The sequence below is a fragment of the Numenius arquata genome, chromosome 12 (genome assembly GCF_964106895.1).
Source record: "Numenius arquata chromosome 12, bNumArq3.hap1.1, whole genome shotgun sequence".
Taxonomy (NCBI): Eukaryota; Metazoa; Chordata; class Aves; order Charadriiformes; family Scolopacidae; genus Numenius; species Numenius arquata.
In genome coordinates, this window is record NC_133587.1 from 3,771,318 (window position 1) to 3,794,340 (window position 23,023).

Consider the following 23,023-nt stretch of genomic DNA (forward strand, 5'->3'; position numbering starts at 1 on the left):
ATGACAGCAGAAGGGGGGAGCTGTACACCCAGCCTTTTCCCAAGATAATTTGAAAAATGCTGATCTCGATTTTAATCAGCTGCAAATGCAGCACAATTCACTTATAATATCCCTGCCAGCAGGATCCTCAGTAAATTCATAACATCATTGCTTTTATATGATCACGAGCAAATTACTGAATCCTCAGGAGGAAAAGGAGGGGGGGGTGGAAAAGAGCGAGAGAGAAAGAGAAAAACCCCAGCATTTAGCATGCAGCCGTTACGGCCCAGCCATTACATATTTTACGCTGTTAATTTAACTTTCATTACATTTTCATTGTTAAAAAATAAACCAGAGCCTTATTGTGCAAAACGGCTGGCTTGGACATTTTTTAAATATTTTTTTTTTTTTAATTATTTTTATTTAACGGAAGCACCAGTAGCTTTTGATCAATTAGGCAGCCGCGGATGCTTCCGTTTTATGCCAGAGCTGGGCTGAAGGTTGAGGTGATCTGTTCAATCACGTCTGTAGCAAATTACTCAAAGGATGAACAGCAAAAACAACAGGGACTAAATGACTTTCTCCTCGGTGGTGATGTGCAAAACTCGGCCGGGTTCCAAGCAGTGCTGGGTGCAGAGGGAGGAGGGATTTAGAGCCAAAGCTTAATGCAAACCTGCCCCAGGCACACCTTGGTGTGGGAACCAGGACACGAGCTCGCCAAGAGCTGGGGGAAGGATGGTGGCAGCCATGGGACCACTGTACCATGTTGTTTTGCATATCCCAGAGGAGCTCCTGCTCCAACTGACCATACTGGAGGAGCGGGGGCTGCTGCCCGTGCTGCCTTCGCCTCCTCATGCCACAGAGACCCTCACACCCAGCACTGCCTGCTCCCTGCCCACCATCCCGCTGCTGAGGGACCAGCAGAGCCACCACAAGCCACCACATCAAGGCCGGGGGTGGACGGCATCTGCTTTCTGGGAGTCAGAAAATCCCAGCTCTGGTGATGCTCCAACCCAATTTCTTGCCACTTTAGTGTCCCAGCGTTTGTACCGTTAGGGCATGTCCTTGTTTCAGCTGAGAAAGAGTTAATTTTCTTTCTAGGGATTGCTGTGAAAGGAATATCAATAAGACCTATTGGTTTTAGTTGTTGCTAAGTGATGTTTACACTACTCAAGGACTTTTTCCAGCTTTCCATAGAAGCATAGACAGAAGGACAGAATGGCCAATGAAGTATCCTGTACCATAAACATCATGCTCCATATATAAACAGGGGTTAGTGGGGGGTGCGAGTCCACAATCACTTCTTGGGACAGTCCCAATTCACCAGGAGGTGAGAGTGACCTGTGCCATTATTGTTAGCATTATTGTTATTTTTCCTTTTCTGTTATTGTTTCTATTAAACTGCCTTTATCTCAACCCACCAGGTTTTTTTTCTCCCTTTCCCCTCCTTGTTTTTTTTCCCCCTTCCCTGCACCCTTCTTGGGGGAGAAACAAGGAGGGGGTGAGCAAGCAGCTGTACAGTTCTAGTTGCCATCTGGGGTTAAACCACAACAGGGTGGACAAGGAGAGCCCCAAGCCCTGGTGAGGATGCCATGGGGGGGACCATCATTCTGCTCGTCCCTCATTCTTGTACCAGCACCAGCTGCACCAGAACAAACCAGCCGTATAAACCCCCTTTCTCCTTGCACTGGGAAGCAATCTCTTTGCAGAGAAACCACACTGGGGGAGCCCCTTGGCACATCCCCAACTGGTCCCAGCCCCAAATGGATGAGCAAAGCCACAGCTGTGTCCCAGCCCCACAGGACACGTATCCCTGGGGAAAAGGTGGAGAGGGATGACCTCTCAACAGGGGCTTCAGACTGTGGTGAAAGAAGCAGACGTGCAGCACAACAGCATTTGCTGCTTGTCCTTTCCTTCGCTGTGTCATGGGTTAATGGCACAGCATTACAACGCCACCAGCAATTTCATGTATTTGAGCCAAAAAAGGATTTTTTTCCCCCAGATTCTCGAGTAGGTTGCTTAATTTTTAATAAACTCCACTAACTCCTGCTAATTATCACATGGCTCATTTAACTGGGAGGCTTTTCTTCCTGTAGACTAAGGATTAAGAACAGAGCAGATGGTTCAAATATCATCCTTCGCTTAAAGGTCCTTCCCCCCGGCTGGTGCATCCCTGTTTCCCGCAGCCCCCGTGGGGCTCTTCCACACCCACTGGTTCCCACTCCTGCTCCAGGGCAAAACCCAGGTACAGGAGGTATTCCCCTCTGCTCTTCTGCAAGGGCAAGACCAGCCCTAGGGGTAAAATGGGGAAAAAAAGATGCATTTGGGGACAGTCTGCTGAGCCAAAGAGGTTTGGCCAGAAATGCCAGCATTCGTGGACATCCAGAAACTCTTGGATGGGGTTGATAAGTTTCTCCATGTTTCTCTTTATCCACCTCCACCTGCACTTGCTGGTGAGCGGACAGGCTCTAGAAAGACTGGGGATACTCCGAGTTAACCGAAAATAGGATGCTGGAGTCAGTGGTGGCCCCAGTCCTGCCATAAAGGCTTTGATGTCCTGTAGCTGCGTGAGGGGTTGAGACACAGACCCCAAACCTCACATCAGGCCCTGGATGCCGAGCCCATGATGCTCGGGCTTGCTAGAAGTCAGGACAAATGGATTTCACAGCAAATGAAAGCTCCTGAGGCAGACTAAGGGAATTAAAATCTCTGTTCCCAGTAGGATAAACCCCCTGGGTTGTTTTGAAAAATTCGACCCAAGGTAGCAGAGAAAGACTTTTTCTGTTCTCTCTGAATATTCAGCCATGGTAAAGACTCTACAAAACGTCTTATTGTCGGGTCCTGACCCCATTCAGTGTTGGATATTTCTACTGTGTTCCTGGGAGTTAAGCAAAGCCACCAGCACCCCTCGCCTGCCCATTGCTGCCCGAAAACCTGTGACATTTCACTTGGCTGTGGGGTTTTACCCTCCTTTACAACACTGGTGTTTTTTCCGGGCATTATGTCAAGCACAGGTATGAGAGGAACTGTTCACGCTCTACCAGCCTACATTTCACATCTGTAAAAACAAATAAGAAAGAATCCACTGTTACCTCCCCCACCTGCTGATTTTTCAATCAAATTCCAAAATGACACCACTGATTTTGGGATCGGGGAAAAATTCCCCAGAAAGCAGTGGAGGAGCTTTGGCAATGCCTGCTCCAGCATGGGCAGACGATGCTCCGAGCAGCGCCAGTGAGGGGGGATGCGGGATGGATGCTGCTGCCCTGACTAAATCTGTGCGAGGCAAAGGGGATGGAGCGAAAGGGTCCACTGGGGAGTTTTCTCCAGACTTACTTCATCAGCTCTGGGTCTTCTTTGTCATCCTTTGTTGGGGTGATCTTGATCCCACTTTTCTTGGCACGAGGGCAGCCTGACAGACTGTGGTTAAAAAGAGAAGAAAGGGCTGTCTCACTGGCAGAATCACTGCATTTGCTATTCCCCCGCTTCAGTCATCTTTCCCTTGAATTTCGCACAGTGTTTTTGATCTCTCTCGTTTTGCAGCTTCACATCACGAGGAGAAGTCAGGAGGAAAAAAAAAATAATAAAAAATTGAGGGAGATGGACAGTAATTAATGGTGTCTAGATAAGAAGATATCTGCTAACAGCCTGCGATGTTTAATGGAATTGTTGAAACAGAAGGCTCAGATCTCTGCTATTAATGCTCTAAAGTGATAATAGAAGTCATAAATAGGTAGCATTATTAACGGGAACATTGCATCAGCTAAAATCTGACCCTTTGTCTTTTATTCTGTTGAAGGGAGCTTCTAATCAGATGCTGGAAACATCAAAAAAAAAAAGAGAAGTCAGATTAAAGAGATGAAAATAGGCTTCAGTTGTCAGTAACATTAATGTTTTATTCAGAACTTTACAACTCTGCCCACTGCAGGGAAAAAAAAAAAAAAAAAACAAAACACAACAGAAAGAGGCTACAGAGGAAATAATTTAAGGGAGATCTTACCTTCTATGCGATGCATAATTTCCTGTTATGTGACCAGAGCCATCACAACCAGGAGTAGGGCACCTGCGGAGGAAAGGGATGCTCAGATTAGCCTGGGGATGCGAGGAGGGGATCGACGCTTTGCGACAGCTCATTTCAAAGAGAAATTTAGGGACTGTCAACACAGAAGCAGGTTTTTCTTTCTGCATCTTCTCTCTCCGCAAGAACAAGGTCTGGCCTGTCAGATCCATGATACCACAGTCGATGCATCGCTGCATGATGCTGGCATTGGAGAGGAACATCTGTGGGAAGAGGTGGGGATGTTGGGACCGTGGTAGGTAGGTGCTCTCCAGCAGAGGGACATGGGTCCCAGCCTCTGTCCCTACCCTCGTGAAGGGCATAGCTCAGGAGATGATAACAAAGGAGCCAAAAAAAGACCTCCAGGACAGTGTCCATCTTCCTGAGGAAGATGCAAGGAAATGGCAGGTGCCATCCAGGGCCATTGGGCTGGATGCAAGAACAGACAAGAAATCAGAAATACAGCCTACAACTCTGGACAACTTGGCCATCAAGCTTTCTCCTCCAGGGCCACCAAGAGGAAGCCCAACAAAAGGTCTCAGCTCAGGTCTGGGTGATTTGGAAAGGGCTAATCTCACTGAGGGCAGACACCCCACCTCAGGAGGGTCCTCAGAGTGCAAAAACTTTGATGCCTCTGATGGAAAGTAATGAAGAAATAGGAGGGAAAAAGTTAGGTTGACCTTGGGTCTCCTCCTTCCCTAACACCGTGGGCAAGGGACAGGGGCGTCTGCAAGGCGACAGCTGCCTTTGGGACCTTGGGCTGGGGATCAGCAGGTCACCACACAGCTGCACCAGCATCTTCTGGAGCTTCGTGGAAAATCTGCCCCTTGGTCCTCGGCCGCTGCCGTTACAAAGAGGTCTTTGAAGATGCAGCCATGATCATGGGTTTGAAGGTACAGATCAAGCACTCTGGGACACAATTGAAAGCAAAGCCTCGAGAAGGGTTGTGTGATCACACAAACCTGCACAAAGGCTGGCAGGGGCTGCGAGCCCTACCGAGCGGCGGCATAGATAATGGCACGAGTTAAGCACCGCATCATTAAGGGCGCAGAAGCAAGAAAGGTGAGGGGATATAAAGTACCATGAGCACAAAGATCTGCTCCGAATGCTGTTAGGTGACGTGGCGGGCATAAAAGTTGTCATGGGGACAAGGAAGAGAGGCGAGGAGTGCTCGCCGAGGATGTGCGCGCCGGCCTGCCAATTAGCCAGGGCTAGTTGAGCCAAGTGATTAGGACCGGGGGAGGAAATCCATGGTGCTGCTGTGGGATTAGCAGGAGATGTCCAGCCTCTCGCTTCTGAGCCAGAGAGAGCAAAGCTTACAGAATGACCACAAACTTGTAGAGTGCCCTTTCTCTTTGAGGGACGATTTTGCTTTGTCCCCGCTTTCTCCATCCCCATCTTTAAAGCCACCAGTGCCTGGTTTCGTAGCACTGGTCGATACCCCAACACCAGAGCAGGGACTGATGTGTCTCTAGGACATCCCAGTGAACTGATGGGCAATTTTTGTTAGAAAATATCAAAATTCTCCTCATTGCACCAGCTCTGAGGGAAGGTTTGGCATTTGTGGGTCATTGAATGGTCTCCATTGGCTAAAAATTAACACCTCGCCCAGGGTGGGGACAAGTTCTGGTCCCAGAAGAGTGGCAGGGAGACTAAGTCAGGACCAAGGCTCAGCCTGCTCAGACCCAGGAAATCATAAATGCACATAGGTCTGGTGCAGTAAGAGAAGGGACACATCCAGCAGCACCCCAACGAGGGTGCAAATTCTCTAACTCATTTAGAAATTGCAGGTTTAGGAGATGACTGTGACATCTCCCTGTTATGCGCTGTTAAAGTAGAAAGCAAAACTACTTCTTTGTTGTTCTAGCTTCAGGGCGGGATGAAATTATGAAAACACTAACACCAAACTCCTTTTGCCTTTCAGGACTTTTAAAAAAGGGAGAGAAGTGATTTCAGTTTTATTTTTAATTATCTGGAGACAAATCATACCGACAGAGACCTTTTATTGCATGTTCCAGCCTGGAGCTATTTTTTTTTTTTTTTATATCAGGGATATTAACCCCTGAAATAGAATTTATAATGGAAACACTGACATGGCCTTATCTGAAGTTGTGAAAAGCGATGACTGCGCTATCTGTAATATCTCCAAATCCTCTTCCCTTCCTCCCTCCTCTGCTCCCCTCCTCACCAGGACAGAACAAAAAAAGCAGTACTTGGGCAATGACATTAAAAGGCTTTGTGGCCAGAAGTTTCCTGTTTTAAGTAGTATTTTGGTAAAAATTGCTGACATTGGATGCCCAAGGGGAGCAGGACGCTGCACAGCAAGACTCAGCTCGATGCTCGGTCCCAGGGACGATCCCGTTTGCTTTTTCTCTTTACTGGAAATGGGCACTGTTCCTGAGAGCTTTTAATATCTGTAATGCTAATTGCCTGATCACTGGGCTATTCTTTAAGGCTGTTGGAGAAACACCAGTTCAGCAAAGCTCTCTTAAGAGGTACTTTCAAAATGTATATAGCCTATAATGCATGATTAAGTGTACTTAGCGCTAATCATGCGAGTCCTTTCCCTCCACGAATGTATTCTATTAATATCAACTAATCCAGCTACTTTTTTCACCTCTGTGATAAGGAGCAAGTGGTTAACGAACACTTCTCCTGGCACCAGCACCCACAGTGGGGTGCAGAGCAGTCCTGGACCCATGCTGGCCTCTGGGCCACCAAAATGGGATTTGGGGTTTTACTGACCACCTTAGTGATCAAAGGGGGCTCCCACCTGACTTGACTATTCCTAACATGGCTCCAAATGTCACTGATTGCATACAGCACACAGGACATAATTTTTTTTATGGTGATCCTCTGCAATATGAAGTACCCCATGAGGTTTGACTCTCCATAGAGGCTCTTCAGTTATAGTTATGAATATCTCAGTGTCTAAATAATCCTGAAATGGGATTCAGCAAAGCAGGAAGCTCAGAGGAGAATCAGCCTCCAAAAATTGGCTGGTTCTATGGAACTGATGTTTGAAAAAAATTCTCAATTAGCTTTTCCCCAAAGGTGTAGGTTGGGTGGAGGCGGGTTCAGTCCCCCCCCCTCCTCCCCCAGTGTCTCCATCTATTTTAAATACAATTTCTATTAAACCTTTCTTTAGGAGAGACACCCTAAGAGAGAATTTGGGAAACCCTCCTGTAAGGAATAAGCTGCTAGTGAAAAATGAGGAGCTTTGGGAAGACAGCAGCAAAGCTGAAAACAGGATTCAGAGGGAGGTATTTGAATGAAAACGTGAACATGTGGTTCCTTCCATCAGGAGCAGAAAAGGCAACAAAGAAATCCGTGTGCCTGTGAGCCCTTTGCCACTGGCTCAGGATCCGGCCTCACCAAGCGTTTGCTTCCTCCCTTTTTCATTCCCTCACAAATCAAACTCCTGCGGAAATTAATAGGAACCTCTGTCACTGCGTCCCAAATAACCCCTAAAATTCAGCCTAAAATTAGCATCCCAGGTTCTCCAAGAGAGTTGGCTTCTTTTCCCAATGTCCTGGTAATATTTTCCCAGCTGTGTCTCTACCCAAAAATAAAGCGTGTGCCTTTATCTAGGCTTGGGATTATTTGAGAGCCATACAAAAATGTTGAATGAAAAGGATTATGGCATAAACTGGGGAAACAAGAGCCTGGGAAAAGACACCAAATGAAAAAGAAAATAGCGTATTTCTACAGTTCCCAGAGGAAACCTGCCAGGGGTCCAGGTTATTTCTGATCACTGCCATGATCCCCCCTCCCCAAAATAAGCCTTGTTGCATGATGCTGACTCTTCCCAACGCGGCAGCTGGAGGCTGGGCTCCACCGGAGCTCCTCGCAGGCGCATTTTGATCATCTCTTTGAAAGGAGAAGGGAGGGGATGGAAAAGCAAAAGCAGAGCAAGAGGAGGGGGAGGCAGGAAGGGGGAAGAGAGAAAAAAGGGTGGAAAAAAAGAAAAAAAAAAAGGAGTTCCAAGTTGAGCGCAAACATACTTGAGGTCAGCAGAGTGGGCAGCCATGAGGTTTCTGAGGCTCTTGTCAGCAAGAGGACAACCAGAAAGGCTGAAAGAGAAGAGATGGAATATCTGGATAAGCAAAAAAAAAAAAAAAAAAAAAAAAAAAAAGGAAAAAGAAAAAGGGCTGGGGCGTGGGGAGGGAGAGGGGCAACAGAAGGTGGGAGGAAACAAGGAAACAGAACCAAACTATCCACATCGTCAAAAAAATATACTAAAAGAAAAAAAAAGTTGCCTTTAGAGTCCGAACCATGAACAAAAGGTCAACCCACCTGCGGTGAGAGGCATAGTTTCCCGTTATGTGTCCACTGCCGTCACAGCCTGGGGTTGGGCAACTGGACAACAACAACAACAAGAAGGAGTGTAAGTGCTGGAAAGGAATGGATTCACCCGAGAGCCACGGATCCGCACAGCCAGCTGAGCCCCCCTCGGGGTCTGTCTGCCCCTTACAGCGGCTCCTTCCATCAGACCTCAGCATGTGCTTATGTGTTGGCATGCAAATAAACCAGCTGTTTCCCTTTCAGCTCCATTTCCTCCCTTTTTTGTTCCCAAAAGATCACAAGGATCCTGAAAAAAATTTGAAAAAATTTGAAAAAAAATTGTGGCAAATGTGATGAAAGTGTTCCAAATACTTAGTTGTTTGGTTGGCCTGGTGGCAGTGGAAGACTTAAAGCAGCCTGATGGGTGGCATGAACGCACAGGCATCAACACCACTGTCTCGGTCCTGCCAATTTGGATGATTTTTGCAATCCTGAAGCTCTGGGAGCCCTAGAGCCAGCACTGGTATGAAGGTGTTTGAGCAGCAGTGATGTGTTGCTACGTGGTACCCACTCGTGTGCTGACAGGAGAGCAATGAGAAGACAGAGGTGAGGAGCATCTTCACAGCGACTGCCATCTGTACCTGGAGATGGCCCAAGAGCTGCACCCAGACACGGAGCATCCAACAGGCACAGCGGGCAAGTCTGCTCCTGAGTTAACTACAGCTAATTCATTACAGCCCTGGGGCCAGGAAGGAACAAGGATGCTAAATGGGGAGAGAAGGCTCAGGGCTGCCCACGACACCATTTATTTATTCCAGGGCTGTTTCCATTTAGGAAATTTCTCTACCCTCATAATACAATTAAAGCACAGGAGGACTTCAGGGCTCTGCCTCAGAAATTGCTATTCACATCACTGCTGGGTTTTTTAAAAGCCTTTAGGGCGGCTGGTCTGTGCTTTGCTCATTTAGGGGAGATGCTGCTGCTGCTCTGCCCCCACGGATCTCCTCCCTGCCCGTCTGCTCCCTCAGCCTCCTGCTTGCATGGCCAAATAACGAGCCTCATTGTATAAGGTCAGCAAAACGATGCTCGCTGACTCGTCCCTGTTTAACATACGAGAAGGTCAGACACACAGGCCCACACACAGTAGATCTGCCAGGGTGCCTGGGAGGGGTGACCTCCCCATCACGACCTCCAGCCTGATCCCAACATGCCATTAGATCAGAGCTAGGTCCAAGTTGTAGCGTTTGGGTCAGAATCTAAACTTTAATCACTAGTTTGGGTATCAGCGTGGATACAGAGCAATGCTCCATCCACTAGAATAGATCTGGGTCTATATTTCCACCCACCCAATGCCATGAATACACAGATGTGAGCTGGGTTAGGATCTCTCTCCAATGTAAGATGCAGCATGACAGCAGTCTTGCTGCAGCCCTAGTTCGCATTTGGTGGCCCTGCAACATCACGGTGGTGGGACCCCTTGATCTACATTTTGCAGACAACAAGTCCTGTCTTCCCAAGGAGGGGCCTTCTGGGTCAACACCCCCATCGAGAAGATACTGAGATCCCTTGGGTGCTCTTGGCTCCATGGCATCACCCAGTGTCCCAAAACAAGGGGGCAGTAGATTAGGCAGGCTCCATCACTGTGCCAGAAACACTCTCGCAGGAAAATACCAGGGAAAAGAGGCCCTGGAAGGAGGTTTCCATGTCCATGTCTGTGAATCCCGAGGGCACTGAGGTTTCCCAGAAATTTCCTTTCATCACTGCAGAGTTTCAAGGCCATATGGGAACATGTTTTTCCTCAATGATCTGCAGTTGTACGAGGATAGGGTTTCTCTTTGAGCTTTCATTTGAACCACTTAGATGAAGGAAGACCAATCACAGCCAGAAAGGGAACTACACTTCTAATTTTTAAAATGTATTTGCTAATAAATGTTGCCTCCTGGCAGCCTGGCTGTGCTGGGTACATATTTTATACATTTTGGAGGAAGAGACAAGAAGGCAGGACTTACGTGAGCAGTTCTTTCTTGATGTCCTTGGAGAGGAATTTAAGCTTGAAGTTGGTTAAAGTAACTTCCCCTGGGTATTTTCGTTCTTCAAAGTTTTCCTCCGACACTTCTTGCTCATCAGCTTCCGAGGAGGCAAAAGAGTGGGCAGCAGGCTCTGACTGCAAGCAAACAGTCAGGAAAAGTGGTTGTAGTGGTGGTCATTGCTGCTGAGCCATGGTGGGAAAGGATCCCAAGTTCATCCCAGTTAGTGCAGCATTGCCAATGCTCCTGAGCCCTTTGCAAGAGCCTCAGAGTACCCAAACCAGAGATCAAATAGTCTGTACTTTTCCCTTTTTATAGTAGAAACGTGTAAAACATTTTTTGTTTGTACAGGGATTTACACTTGGCTCTCCCAAGGTCCTGAAGGGCTGAAGATCAGTGCAGTCCCCCCATACTCATCCTCAGCAGCACCTGCCTCCCCAGTGCCAGGACGCTCACCCCAGCCAAGAGGTAATGGTTGGGTTCCCCCACCTGCAAGGATTAATGTTAGTGGCATCTGCTAATGGCAGATATAAATCATCCTGGGGAGCATGACTGGTGCAAATGAGCTGAAAGGATTTACAACAAAGAAAGCACTGCAGACCCAGGACAACACAAGTGGTAGGTTCTTCCTTGGCAAGACCACCCCAATGGAACCAAGAGCGTTCACCCCAAGACAGCACTGCCTCTTGCCTGATGTCTGATAGCACTGACAAATTAATACTTCTCTCCTAAGCTTAAAGAGCAAAGTAGGGGATTGGGGGGAAAATAGGACAACTGTGTAAGCAAACATGGCATTGAGTCCTCCATGAGGTGTTATTTAAATGTCAAGAGTCACCACTCACCTCTTCTGGCTCCTCTTCTCGCTGACGGTTTGGTTTAGTGTAGTCAATGGGCCCATCCCATTCATCCTGGCGGGAGGTCTGGCTAGACTGGGGGGAGGTCATGGTGCTGCTCGTGGCACTGGTACTGTTTTGGCGCTGGGACACATCTGGGGACTTCATGCTGGGACTACTGCTGCAGCTGCTGCTGCTGGGAAAAGTGCTCTCCCGCTTGCGGTGCTTGTTCATACTCAAGTCCAGGGTTCCGTTTTCATCCACCTCAATGTCCATGGACTGAAAGGTTGGAAACGTGCCCAGCGTTAGCAGCTGCCAGCCATTCCCTATGGGGATCGTACCCCCATTTGTCTTTCGCACTGCGGGGGGCAAGTTATTCATGTCCCATCCTCTCTACAGTCAGCTGGAGGGAACTGAATGGAAGGGATGCTCTTTCATAAGTATTTCAGAAACAAGCCATGCAAATGCATCTCTGTACTACCAGCAACATGGCATTTTGACTCAATTGCTTGAACACAGGCATCTAGTGCCATTTAAGATGCCCCATGGTACCTAAGGCATCTGCCCAATGCCAGGGGGTACAACATGGGACTTCTAGAAAATCTGTGTTCCTCTGAAAAATTGCTGGAGGTTAGGCTGGACACAACTGGGGAATCTCAAATGGCACCAGATACAGACCAGTGAGCAACTGAAACCAGCCCTGAGACTCTCCTTGGGAATGATGCTCTTCTCAGATGGGTAATTTGAACCATGATGCATCTCTATAACACACTAAGAGCCAACACTACCTCCTCCAAACTGCATCACCCAAAGCAGGGAGCAAAAGGGCAATACGTGATGAGTCTCTGCATTCCCTCTATATTTAAAAATTAAAATGAAAGGAAGGGTAAAAAAAAAAAAAAAAAAAAAAAAATAGGGTATTTCTCCCATCCCAAACTTCAAGTTTCAACCCACTCCGCTGCTTGCTGGAGTGGGTGGTGGTCCCTGGGCTTGCTGGGCTCACCTTGCCGGGGGCCTCTTGCTGCTTGGTGCTGAGATTCTCCGGCATTTCCCAGCAGCGGGTAGAGAGGTTGAGGATGGCAGTGGCGGCCATGTGCGCAGCCTCGGCGTCGTGGGAGTAGTCGAAGCCTGTGGAGGAAGATGAAGTGCTCTTCACGTAACTGCTGGAGGGGCTGTGGCTGGGGGAAGAGGCCTTTGGAAAAGGTTTGGCTGGAATAAAAAGAGAAGGAACAACACAAGGCTAATGTATAACCGGCACAGGCAGTGGGGAGAGGTTAAGTCAGTCTGACGCAGGCGGTGTAGTAGCCGTTCCAGTGGCAAACAGTGGTTATTACCAATCCACGGGCTATTTTGTTGCCCAGGATGTGCAATAAGAGCAGTGTTGGCTGCGGCTTGTGCAGTGGTCTCTGGGTGTGAAAATTTAACTCATTAACTGACTCTGCCACCAACTCCCCAAAACATGAGTGCTTTTCTTCATTAAAGCTACCCTTGGTGGAGGCAGTTAAAGGAGAAGGCTTTATAAAGAAGATCCCCAGGTCTTTTTTTATTGTTCATAACTTATCTGCAGAGCTGAATTACGGAGAGATTTCTTGTAACACATTTGAAAACTTATTTAAAAAATTACATTAATAGCAAAACCATGGCCATAAAATACGAGCTTCTGATGATGGCACCAGTGAAACATGGATTTTCTGACAGCTGACATATCATTTAAATATGCCCAAATAACAGGATTTATTACACAGCCACAACACGGCCACGGCACTGCACTGTTACTGTGTGCCACGGCACGCAGCAGTGCAATCCTGGAGGTGCAATTTCTCTCTACACCCTATGAAATGAAAGCGAATATTTCCCAGAGTTAATCTACAATAAAACTTTCCCTAATCTCAAACCTGGTCCTGTTTAGGAGGGCCCTGACCCACACAGAGTCCCTCTGAAGCCATTAGTTCCTGCGGGTGCAAACCAGGGATCATCTCAGTCACAGGACTGTATTCTGAATCAATTAGCAAAATCTTCAAATTCCTAATTAATTTCATTCTGAACCTTTCTGGGGGGAAAAATCCACCCCCTTCAGTAGGAGTCTCGTCAGGGAAGACTCACAAGCTTTGGCTTGATGATGGTGAAGCAGCAAGTCAACCTCGGTTGATGTGGCTACAGAGCAAAGCGATTTCATTATTTCCATTACAAACTCGTAATATAAGACACTATAAAATGCTAATCTTCCCGAGGACTGTTTTCTTCCTCGTTGTGTGCGTATATAATGCATATTGACATTAATGGGAGTTATGCACACACATGCAGGGGAATATAAATCCCTCTGGATGAAGATCTCTTTGAAATAAGTTCTCAGTGAAAGGAACAGATTTCCCTGCTATGATTGGCAATCATATTCATCTTGTCGCTTTGATTAACTCATTGGAGGTTTGCCCAAATGGTTATTCTTGTGTATGGCTGCTTGTTTTCGAGTCCGTTTTAATCCATGTCTTTGCGGCGGGGTGCGGGTATTTGCCAGCCCAACCTGACAATATCCAGGATCGTGAGATGCCAATTTCAATTTCACACCGTAGGCTCAGCGATGCTTTTCCATTTCATAAGTATTCCTACCACTAATAGACTCGCAATCAGCAAATTAGTAAAATAAGTGATGAGAAAAAATAGAAAGGATTATCCTAGTGGGTCTGCTGGAATTATTTTTGTCAGTACAATTACCCTGAAAATTCTTTGCTAATATTGCAAATAACACAATCTATTCAGCAAGAGAATCACTTGTGCTGGGAAACAAATTACTTTTCCATCAGCCCTAACCCAGGATGACAGTGGCAGTTGTGCTCTCTGGCCTCCATCCAATTTCATTGTCTGATCCTTTACAGATTTAGTACTGTAATAAAGGGCGCTTCCATTGTAGTGCAACAACCGGGATGCTTTCAAGTACGAGCACTTTTTAGAGAGCAGCTGCACCAGGATTAAACAGGATTGTGGAAGTGGGATTAGCCAGACAGAAAGCCCTCTTGAGGCCGCTGACTTCTGCAAACTGGGCTCCTAAATCTCTCTTTTTTCCCCTCAAAATGATGTCTTCAGGTGCACGTTTAGTGTTAAAGAGAAGGAGGAGGTTTAACATCAGTCTGCGGTGGGCTGGCTGCCCTTCTGCTCCTGACAGCCCAGCCCCTGAGGCTTTATTTAGCCATCTCGTTTTCACCCACATTTTCGTTGCACAGTGTTGGAACCAGTGCAAGGTCCTCAGTGCAGAGCAGAGGTGGGTGGCTACGACAGGAAAGAGCTGGGGGATAGGAGGTGGGTGATCGATAGGTAGCAGAGCTGGAGAGCAGAGCACAGCAAAGACAAATGGGTGGAGTGGGTCATATATAAGATGGAAGAGAAGAAAACTATAATCCATTTAGCTAGATGAGGAAAGACAGATCAATAGATATGAACTGCAAAGCAACGGGGACCGACTGAGGACAACTGTGTAACTTATCCCACCTAAAGACATCGCTCAGATTAATGTTCCCACCACTCAATGCAATTCTTCCCAAAGCCGAAACCAAAGCGACTCTCCCCCCAGCAAAGTTTTCCCAGCAGCCATGGGCTCCTCTCTCCACCACATGTGGACACCTTGGGACCCAGCTCAGCCTCCCCATCCCCATTTCTCTCCCATTGGTCCCAAGACTTTCCCATCACCCCAAATTCACAACCCCAAGAGCCTCACGACACGCTCAGAAAGGCAGAAAATGCAAAACCCAGCCCGATCCCTGCTCCCAACTTACATTTAAAGGCTTTAGGTGAGGTTTCGCTAGTCTGAATCTTTGGGGCAAGCATGCGTTTGCCAAAAACCTGAGCATCAAAACTTGCATAATCGAAGGTGACCTTGGAGTACTTCTCCAGCTCCTTGGCCAGGTTGGCCCGGGGGGTTGCTGGGACCATGTTGGGCCGGTAGCTTCCGTACTGAGGGATCTCCAGTTGCTTCACAAAGCACATAGGCCTGCGGATGAAACAAGGAGAAAGAGTGATTTCTCCTTTCCTCGACGAGATGGCTGTTGGGAGAGGACCAGATGTGATGGGGACACATAGCTGCACCTTGTCCCCAAGGGATTACTGGGGAAGAGGAGGCAGAAATAGCCCTTTTGCTCTTCCTCAGAAAGTCTGGTTTGGGTCTCTTAGATGCCTTTTTTTATTTTTTTCCCTTTTGTTTTCCCCCTCTTTTTATAAGCAAAACACCAAAGTGTCAGTCTCATCCAAAATGATATCCTTGCAGGCTGACGTGGCGTGGCAGCACTTTCCAACAGCAGTAGAAACTTGGGCATCACTCACCTATGGGAGCACAACACAGGATGGCACAAAAAGGTGTGAAGACACCCCCAGTTTAGCTCTGCCTCCCTCCCCGGGATTCATCGCCAAGGCTCCAGGGCTTCTCCCCTGCCTGCAGAGTCCCTCTTAAAGACCCGCTTCTGCCGGGCTGCCTATCATGAATCAATTTGTCTTGCATATAAATTGTATATAAATGGCCTATTGTTATTCTCCTTCCCGTGACCTCTTTCCACCAGCGAGTCCTCGGAGCGGGAGCTCCTTGGAGCATGGACTGTCCTCGTGATGTGCTCAGAGCGTTCTGTGCCCGGCGCGGGCTCCGCTGCAAATAAATAAGTAATCGCCCTAAATGGCCTTTCCAAAGCACGGAGCGCCGGTGCACCGGGGTGCTCAGCAGTCCTGGTGAGCAAATAAATAAATTAATCAGCCCCCGGTGCCTTTGTGGGAGCGCTGCTCAGGGCTCGTACTGCAGGTTTTGTCCTGCTCTCATTGCAAAATAACTAACCATATTACAATCCATCTGTAGCCTCATGAATCACATCAGCTACGGAAGCCAGCATCTATCAGGGACATCCTTAATGTGAGACAGCCCTTTCTCCCGGGAAGATAGAGATGGGCGAAATAACAAAATAAATGTGACTGGTTTGGAAATAAGTGACAGGTTTCTCTCCTCTGAACCGGGCGGGCTGAGGAAGAAAAGCGGGTGGACTTAGGCGAAACTGCCGTCGAGTGATTTATATGTAGCCTAAATCTCCTCCTCCCCCTCCCCAAGCCCACCCTGCTTATAATGTTAATATAATAGCCATCATTCTCTGGCAGTTTGCATTGCAGAGCAATCGGCACAACTGCCTTCTGCTGCACTGGTAAAACCCTTTGGCCCGTAGCCTCAGCATTAATTGATGCTACAGAAGCAATTCATTGTCCTCAATGCCCTCCCTGGGATCATCAATTAAATATCTCCCCACCTTGGCGAGACCTATGATCATAATAACAGGACTCAGCAGTATCAAGATACAGCCGGAGGGAGATGCTCTTTGCCAGCATGGCCCGGCGGGGAGGGCTGGGGTGACAGGGGGGACCCGGCGCTGGGCTCCGCGCTCCCATTTACCTGAGGATCCGGTCAGAATTGGAGCTGGTCTTCGAAGGATCACCAGACTGGGTTTGTTGCTTTTCATGCGATTTGGCTAATTTTTCAGCAGCAGCAATGGGGCACCCAGACAAACTGAGAGAGTTGGGTTTGTTTTGTTTTGTTTTTTTAAAGGAGGAGGAGAAAAAAAGAGAGAAGGAAACCAAGCATGAGGGATGAGCATAAAAATCTTCCTTTCAGGGACCCAGAGTTGCACCGAGCCCATGAGAAAAATGTTTGCATTTAAAGGTTTTTTTTTAATTTTCATTATCCTAGCTTACTTTTAGTCTTGGCAAGCAGCAAAGCAGCAAAACATCAAGTGCCAAATCTCTCCAGGATGAGCCCTGGAGCATACCCAGGGCCCGGAGGTGGATCGAGGAGGCAGCTCCCCCAGGGCTGAGCACAGCAGGAACAGAAGGGGATGGACTGCTTTCTTTGAGTGGTTTTAGCAGTTAAATGGCATTTTTGATTTGTATTTATTTGGATCTTTTTCAGGGCCTGTTTGAAGGGAGCACTTTTGGGGAAACATTTGCACTTCTGATGTGTGTGGCTGCTGTCGCGCCGGTGCCTGGGGGAGCTCAGGGGCTGTAATGGCTTTTTCTCGCACGCACCCTATGCATGAGCCGGGCTCTGCCTCTTCCTCTTCGGGACCAGCTTGGCTCTTATAATGAAAGTAAAACCCTTCACAAACAGAGCCCACACACTCCCAGCCGACCCCAAGCCACCAAGGGCACCTTCATCGCTGGAACCGCCAGCACCGAGGGACCCCCATCTCAGCCCCACGCAAGTCTCAAGGGCTCTGACCCTACTGGGTCTCAGCCCAACCCACTGTGCCCAAAGGTCACTGCATAACCCACTAACACCAGTGGATCACCTCGATCTCACTGTGATCACTTGCTGCCTGAACCAAACCACGCTTTTCAGTTAACCGAGCAGATTTCCCTAATTTTCCTCGAGCAGCTATGGCTACAACAAAGCATCCACTAGGTTCCTCCACGGCTAAACAAGTAATGACACAAACTCAGCTCATGCCTGCAAATGCATCAACATCCGCAGAGCCGTCACTCTCTGCCAATTAAGCTCAAGAGCAACGAATGGGAAATCATAAATTCATGAGCGCATCCCTGTAGCACAAGTGAGTGCAGCTTTTTGGAAGGTTTCTAGCTTTTAAGAGCATCATCCACTCCTCTTGCAGCCTTCCCGCTTGTGAAAGGGCTGGAGTTTGTCCAAAGCCAGAACATGGGGTATAATTACAGATCCCAAAACGCAACCCTGTCCCTCCAGACCACGTCTGGGCTGAGGTCCTCCAGCAAGAGGACTTAAACTCCCAGTTCATCAATATTGCGGAAATTCCTAGAAATCCTGCTAAGTGCCATACCACCAAACACAATCATCACCCTCCAGTCAACCACACCAGGCCCCCTCTGCTTCCCTAGTGCCTAACACCTCCTCCATGTACGCCCACCTGCATCTACCCAGGTCCCACCTGGGAGCCTGGAAGCATTGCTCTGCTCTATTCCCAGCCAGAAATCATTCCCCCGTCTTATTTCCCCATATTATTGTCTTAGGGTCATCCCTACTTCATAGAATCATCGAATGGTTTGGGTTTGAAAGGATCATGTAGTTCCAACCCCCTTGCCATTGGCAGGGACACCTCCCACTAGACCAGGTTGCTCAAAGCCCCATCCAACCTGGCCTCGAACACCTTAGTTACACTATCTCTCAGTGCAAGAGTAAAACCAACATCTTTTGGGCTGGTTGCCCTACTGCCATCCTTGCCCTGGCCATTATGGAGAAGAAATCAAAGCTGGTACCTCCTGTGCGTGTTGCGGTTGCTGTTGACGTGACCCTGTCCTGTGCAGCCTGGCGTGGGGCATTTCAACACGTTCTCGTGCATCGCCAAGACTTTGGACCGAGAAGGGGAAGGGAAGCAAAAACAACTTGATAAAGATCAAAGATAAATTGAAAAAAAAAATACAAAATCATCAAGTCTTGTACGCTGGTTTCCTAGAAATCAGGGAACGTGAAAAGCTGTAATTAGAATTTGTCTGTGTAAAGGAAAAAAAAGATTTACAAGGCAGCAGTGCTCAGGTCAGCACTAGATTAGCATCTCTGCACACAGCTTGGGCTTTCTCCTCGTTTGCTGATTGCAATCCGGCTTCCCTCATCCAGCCCCTCCTGCCCGCCACTGTTTTGGAGCCAGGTCTCCCAATTTCAGGTAGTTTTAAGTGATTGAAGTTGTATCTCTGCTTTTATCCTTAGGACTAGTCTTTGCTGTTTGGTTTTTTTTTTTTTTTTTTTTAAATTTTAATCTTCAGGATTATTGCTTCCTGCAGCGCTGACCTTAAAAGTAAAGAAAATTTGATTTGCAAGCCTTTCTAAAGCAGACTGCTTGTGTTACTTATTTATTAATATTTTTCCTTGCATTCAAGCCTGTGTGAAGATAACTCTACTTTCTCCTTGTTTCCTGCAGTTCCGTGTTTATGGCAGGTCTGCAACTTTTGAAATTACTGATAAGGAAGGGCTCCTTTTTCTTTTTTTTTTGTCTATTATGCCATTATCATAAACATACAACATTGATTTTTATGTATAGGCACAGGGAAAGCTATTTAGGATGCTGGTAGAGAGGTAGAAATAAAATCTCTCTATATATATGTATAAAAATCTGTTATGATAATGATAAATATTTTCTGTGGAATAGATGAATCTCGATGTAGCCCCTCGTGAATTTTACAGTGATGAGATTTTAGGGGGAGACTCAGCTATCCTGTGCATCTGAACGACTCCTCTCCTTCGCCATACGGCAACACCTTGAGCACATTTGGACAGCAGGAAAGAACAGTTTCCCCTTCTTCCCAACATGATATCCCAAATGAGGAAAAATATGTCACATCCAGGGTAAGGATGGGAACTGCTTAACACACCTCTGGAGGTGAGTTATGAGGGCAGTCGTTTTTAAAGCACCTCTTTGATTTTCAGAGAAGGGACTTCATTCTCCACAGGATGGTGCTAAAAATCTTTAAGAAGGGTAGGACTTCCTAGTAATCTCCATAGCGTTTCCCATGAAGAGCAATAACACTTTGAGAGATAAAAGCATCCCGGAACAACTTGAAAAAGCACCATTTCATGCCAGAAACTCTGTTACACCCCAAAGATTAACATCAGGCTTGTGCTAGGGATGTAGTAATAAAATTCACATCATTTGGGGACTATTTGGAGTGCCCACTGGCCTTGAGACAGCTCTACCCACCAGGTGTGAAATTCCCCCTGGGAAATAAGGCTTCAGACTCATTTAAGCAACCCTTGTTATCCCACCATGTACTCACTCTCGGGAGGGATCCTGTCTTTGTGCGGACAACCAGAGAGGCTGCGATGGTGAGGGTAGAGTCCTGTGACGTGGCCAGTCCCATCGCAGCCAGGAGTCGGACATTTGATTTCTCGCTTCTCGGGTCTTGAGGGATCTAGGGATTGTGGGGAAAGGGCAGTGGGAAACACGTTAGCAGATGTGGAGGGGAAGAGGTGTAAAGAAGAGAAAAATTGCCAAGGGTGCTTTCCACCACTTTTCCAGTCAAACGGGGAGAAACCTTTGGGTTTGGATGGGTATTTTTTTTTCCCTGAAGGTGGAATTGTAACACTGGAAGTTTCAAAATTTAAAACCAGCAAAGCAATTTGAGTACTAACCCAGCTAGGAGCATGGAGCTGCTCACAGTGACCAAGCAGGCAGCCCAGCTCAGAGCCCGGGGGACTCTGCAGCCCCTGTCAAGTCCCTCATGTTGCTGTGGCCGGACTCCTACCACTACTTTAAAACTCACTTGGATTTTAAGCCAGCTTTGCTGTTTAGGGTGAGATTTTCAAGGCCAACAGGCAATTTAGCTGGGCGATTTCCCCTGATGGTGATGACACCATCATTTTGTGTCCTCTACAATCATTGTTGACCTCTAGGATGTCCCCATCCCTCTGGACATTGAGGATTTGTGGCTCAGTTCCCTCTTTGGGCTGTGAAACTCTCCAGCAGCCAAGTTTCCTAGTTTTCATGGGGTGCTTAGCAAAAGAATTCAGCTGGGGACAGGAATGAAGGAGACACACAAAGGCTCATCCCCATACCTTTGCCATAGTAGCTCTTCCGGATGCTGTCCAGCGGTTTGCTCTGTTTCTCATCCACCTGGAAGTGCTTTACGTGCTCTCCTGGCAGTCGGCTGGGCTCCCGCACAATTTTCACCTGCTCAGCCTTCAGCGCGATGGCTTGTTCCAGCAGCCCCAGGTTCCCCCTCGTCATCATGTCATACATCTCTGACTCGTCGGTCACTGCTGATTTCTGGGAGCGGGCATCGTCGTCTTTGTCATCATCTGACCGGACCTCCACGATGACCGAGTACTCAGGCTTCGGGCTGAACTGCCCTTCACAGTGGCTTTTCTGGGTGTCCTGAGAAGTGTGAGGAGCTTCTTCACAGATCACTTCAGGAGCCATCTCCTCCTCCTCTTCCTCCTCCTCTTCTTCTTCCTCTTCCTCATCCTCTTCTTCCTCCTCCTCCTCTTCCTCCTCATCTTCATCCTCCTCATCATCATCATCCTCATCCTCCTCTTCTGCTTCAGCTTTTTGCAGTTTGCAGGACTCCTCACAGTTCGCATCATCCCGGTGCTCTGAGCACAACTCGCTGCTGCGTTCGCTGGTGACCTCGATGACCTCCTCCGCATCCTCCGTCTGGATGATGATCTCCTTGTCACACTCCTCCTCCACTAACTCCTCTCCTGCATCCTCATGGACCAAGTGCACAACGTTGGATGGTGGCTTGGAGCCCTGCAGCTCAGCCTCAGGCAGCTGCCCTTCGATGGCGAGGGTTTCCTCCGCTATTTGGCCTAGGTTTAGGAGAGAGTTGGCGATTATTTCTTGATAGCTGCTATAGTTGGCCTTGCTGGGCCCAGACGTACTTGTTGCCGTGTTTTGTCCATAGTGGGTTGATTTTGCTGGGCTTCTCTCTGAGGGGAGAGAAAAGGAGGAAAAGAAAAAAAAAAAAAAAAAAACGAGAAAAGGAAAAAAATGAGAAAAAGGAGGAAAAGGGAAAGGAAAAAGGAGAAAAAGGGAAAGGAAAAAGGAGAAAAAGGGAAAGGAAAAAGGAGAAAAAGAATATATAAGCTCGTAAACATCTCTTTGTCTTACTTAAGCTTAATTGAAACCAGAGTCTGGCTGTTATACCCCTGGAGCAGCCTAATTTACTGCATTTGGGAATGACAGGTAGAGAGGGGATTTCCATGTAGAAGCTTTTGTGGGGCTCAGATGTGCGTGGCTTCCCAGCCCCCCACCATCAGCAGCCATCTGGCCGCCTTGCTCCCAGTGCTCCCCAAACCAGGGGCTCCAAACTGGGTCCGACACAGTGCCAGGACCCCGGCTGGACACCCGGCCGGTTTGCCTGTCACTCCTCTGGGACAGTGGCCGGATCAGTGAGCCAGTGGAAGGCTCCTGCACTGGGGAAGCCAGCCGAGGCACCGATGCGGGACCCCGGCTGCCTTCCCCATCACCATCTGAGCCACACAGCGAGCTCCTCTCTGCTTGCTGTGGGTCCTTTCCCCAGGGAGCATCCCTGATGGAAAATCTTTCATTTTTAAGACACCAGAGACAATCTGTGCGTCTCTCAGCTTAACCAGAGATTTGCCATTGTGCTTCCACTGAACATAATAATTGAAGGACCCATCCTGTACATAATTCAGAGGAGCTATAACTCCTGGTTATTAACACTCCCTGCCCTTTATTCATCTGCAGAACACAGCTCTGCAATCAATAATGATAAAGCACCTTCTGCCGGCTCGGGGCTGCGGGTCTCCTCCTGCTCCACCACCTCCGCCTCGTCCTCCTCCAGCGTCCCCTCCGACTCCTCGGAGCCGGACTCCTTCGCCTCAGCCTCCTCGCTGCCGTCGCTGTCGACATTGTAGCCTTCATCCAAGGCCAGCTTGAGCGGATGGGATTTTCTCTTCGACACCAGATGTTCAGCCTCTGCGTCCTGAAGTTTCCTCTTCTTTGCTAGAGGGCAGCTCTGTAAACTGCAGATGGGATCAAGGAGCAGAGAGAAGGCATTGCCCAGTGAGAAAAGGCACGGCTACAGCATCTGAACTGGTTAGGCAAAGGCAACTGGGACAAATACACAAATACTACAGAAAAAAAATATCGCCCAGCTTTTTAGCTGGTTTAACCCTTTGTGGCCAGAAGATCTGCTCTCAGACCTTGACTTTTTGCAACCATGTCAACTTTTCTCAGAAGTCATTGCGAAGATGCTGGGCTCACTCTAACAGTCTGGCCCACGGGCAGTGGTTGTCCAGGGAGCAGCAGGACCAGAAGACCCCAGCACCGGTGTTGGTGATGGCCACCAGTACCACCATGAAACTAGGCAGGTCATGTCCACCAACTGCTCTGATTTCA

The 23,023-nt window shown here is 48.0% G+C and overlaps 1 protein-coding gene across 1 annotated transcript in view; it reads right to left on the reverse strand.

Annotated features, from left to right (window-relative positions):
- MYT1 (myelin transcription factor 1) overlaps positions 1-23,023 on the reverse strand; it is a 33,905-nt gene that overhangs the window by 5,089 nt on the left and 5,793 nt on the right. The window contains exons 4-16 of the mRNA XM_074157564.1: positions 22,401-22,647; positions 20,716-21,586; positions 19,938-20,072; positions 18,426-18,516; positions 16,594-16,707; positions 14,948-15,162; positions 12,184-12,308; positions 11,190-11,459; positions 10,330-10,484; positions 8,333-8,395; positions 8,041-8,109; positions 3,980-4,042; positions 3,316-3,399 (exon numbers count right to left, since the gene is read on the reverse strand). Coding sequence (XP_074013665.1) covers positions 3,316-3,399; positions 3,980-4,042; positions 8,041-8,109; positions 8,333-8,395; positions 10,330-10,484; positions 11,190-11,459; positions 12,184-12,308; positions 14,948-15,162; positions 16,594-16,707; positions 18,426-18,516; positions 19,938-20,072; positions 20,716-21,586; positions 22,401-22,647 — 2,502 coding nt within the window. The remainder of the gene's footprint in view (positions 1-3,315; positions 3,400-3,979; positions 4,043-8,040; positions 8,110-8,332; positions 8,396-10,329; positions 10,485-11,189; positions 11,460-12,183; positions 12,309-14,947; positions 15,163-16,593; positions 16,708-18,425; positions 18,517-19,937; positions 20,073-20,715; positions 21,587-22,400; positions 22,648-23,023) is intronic.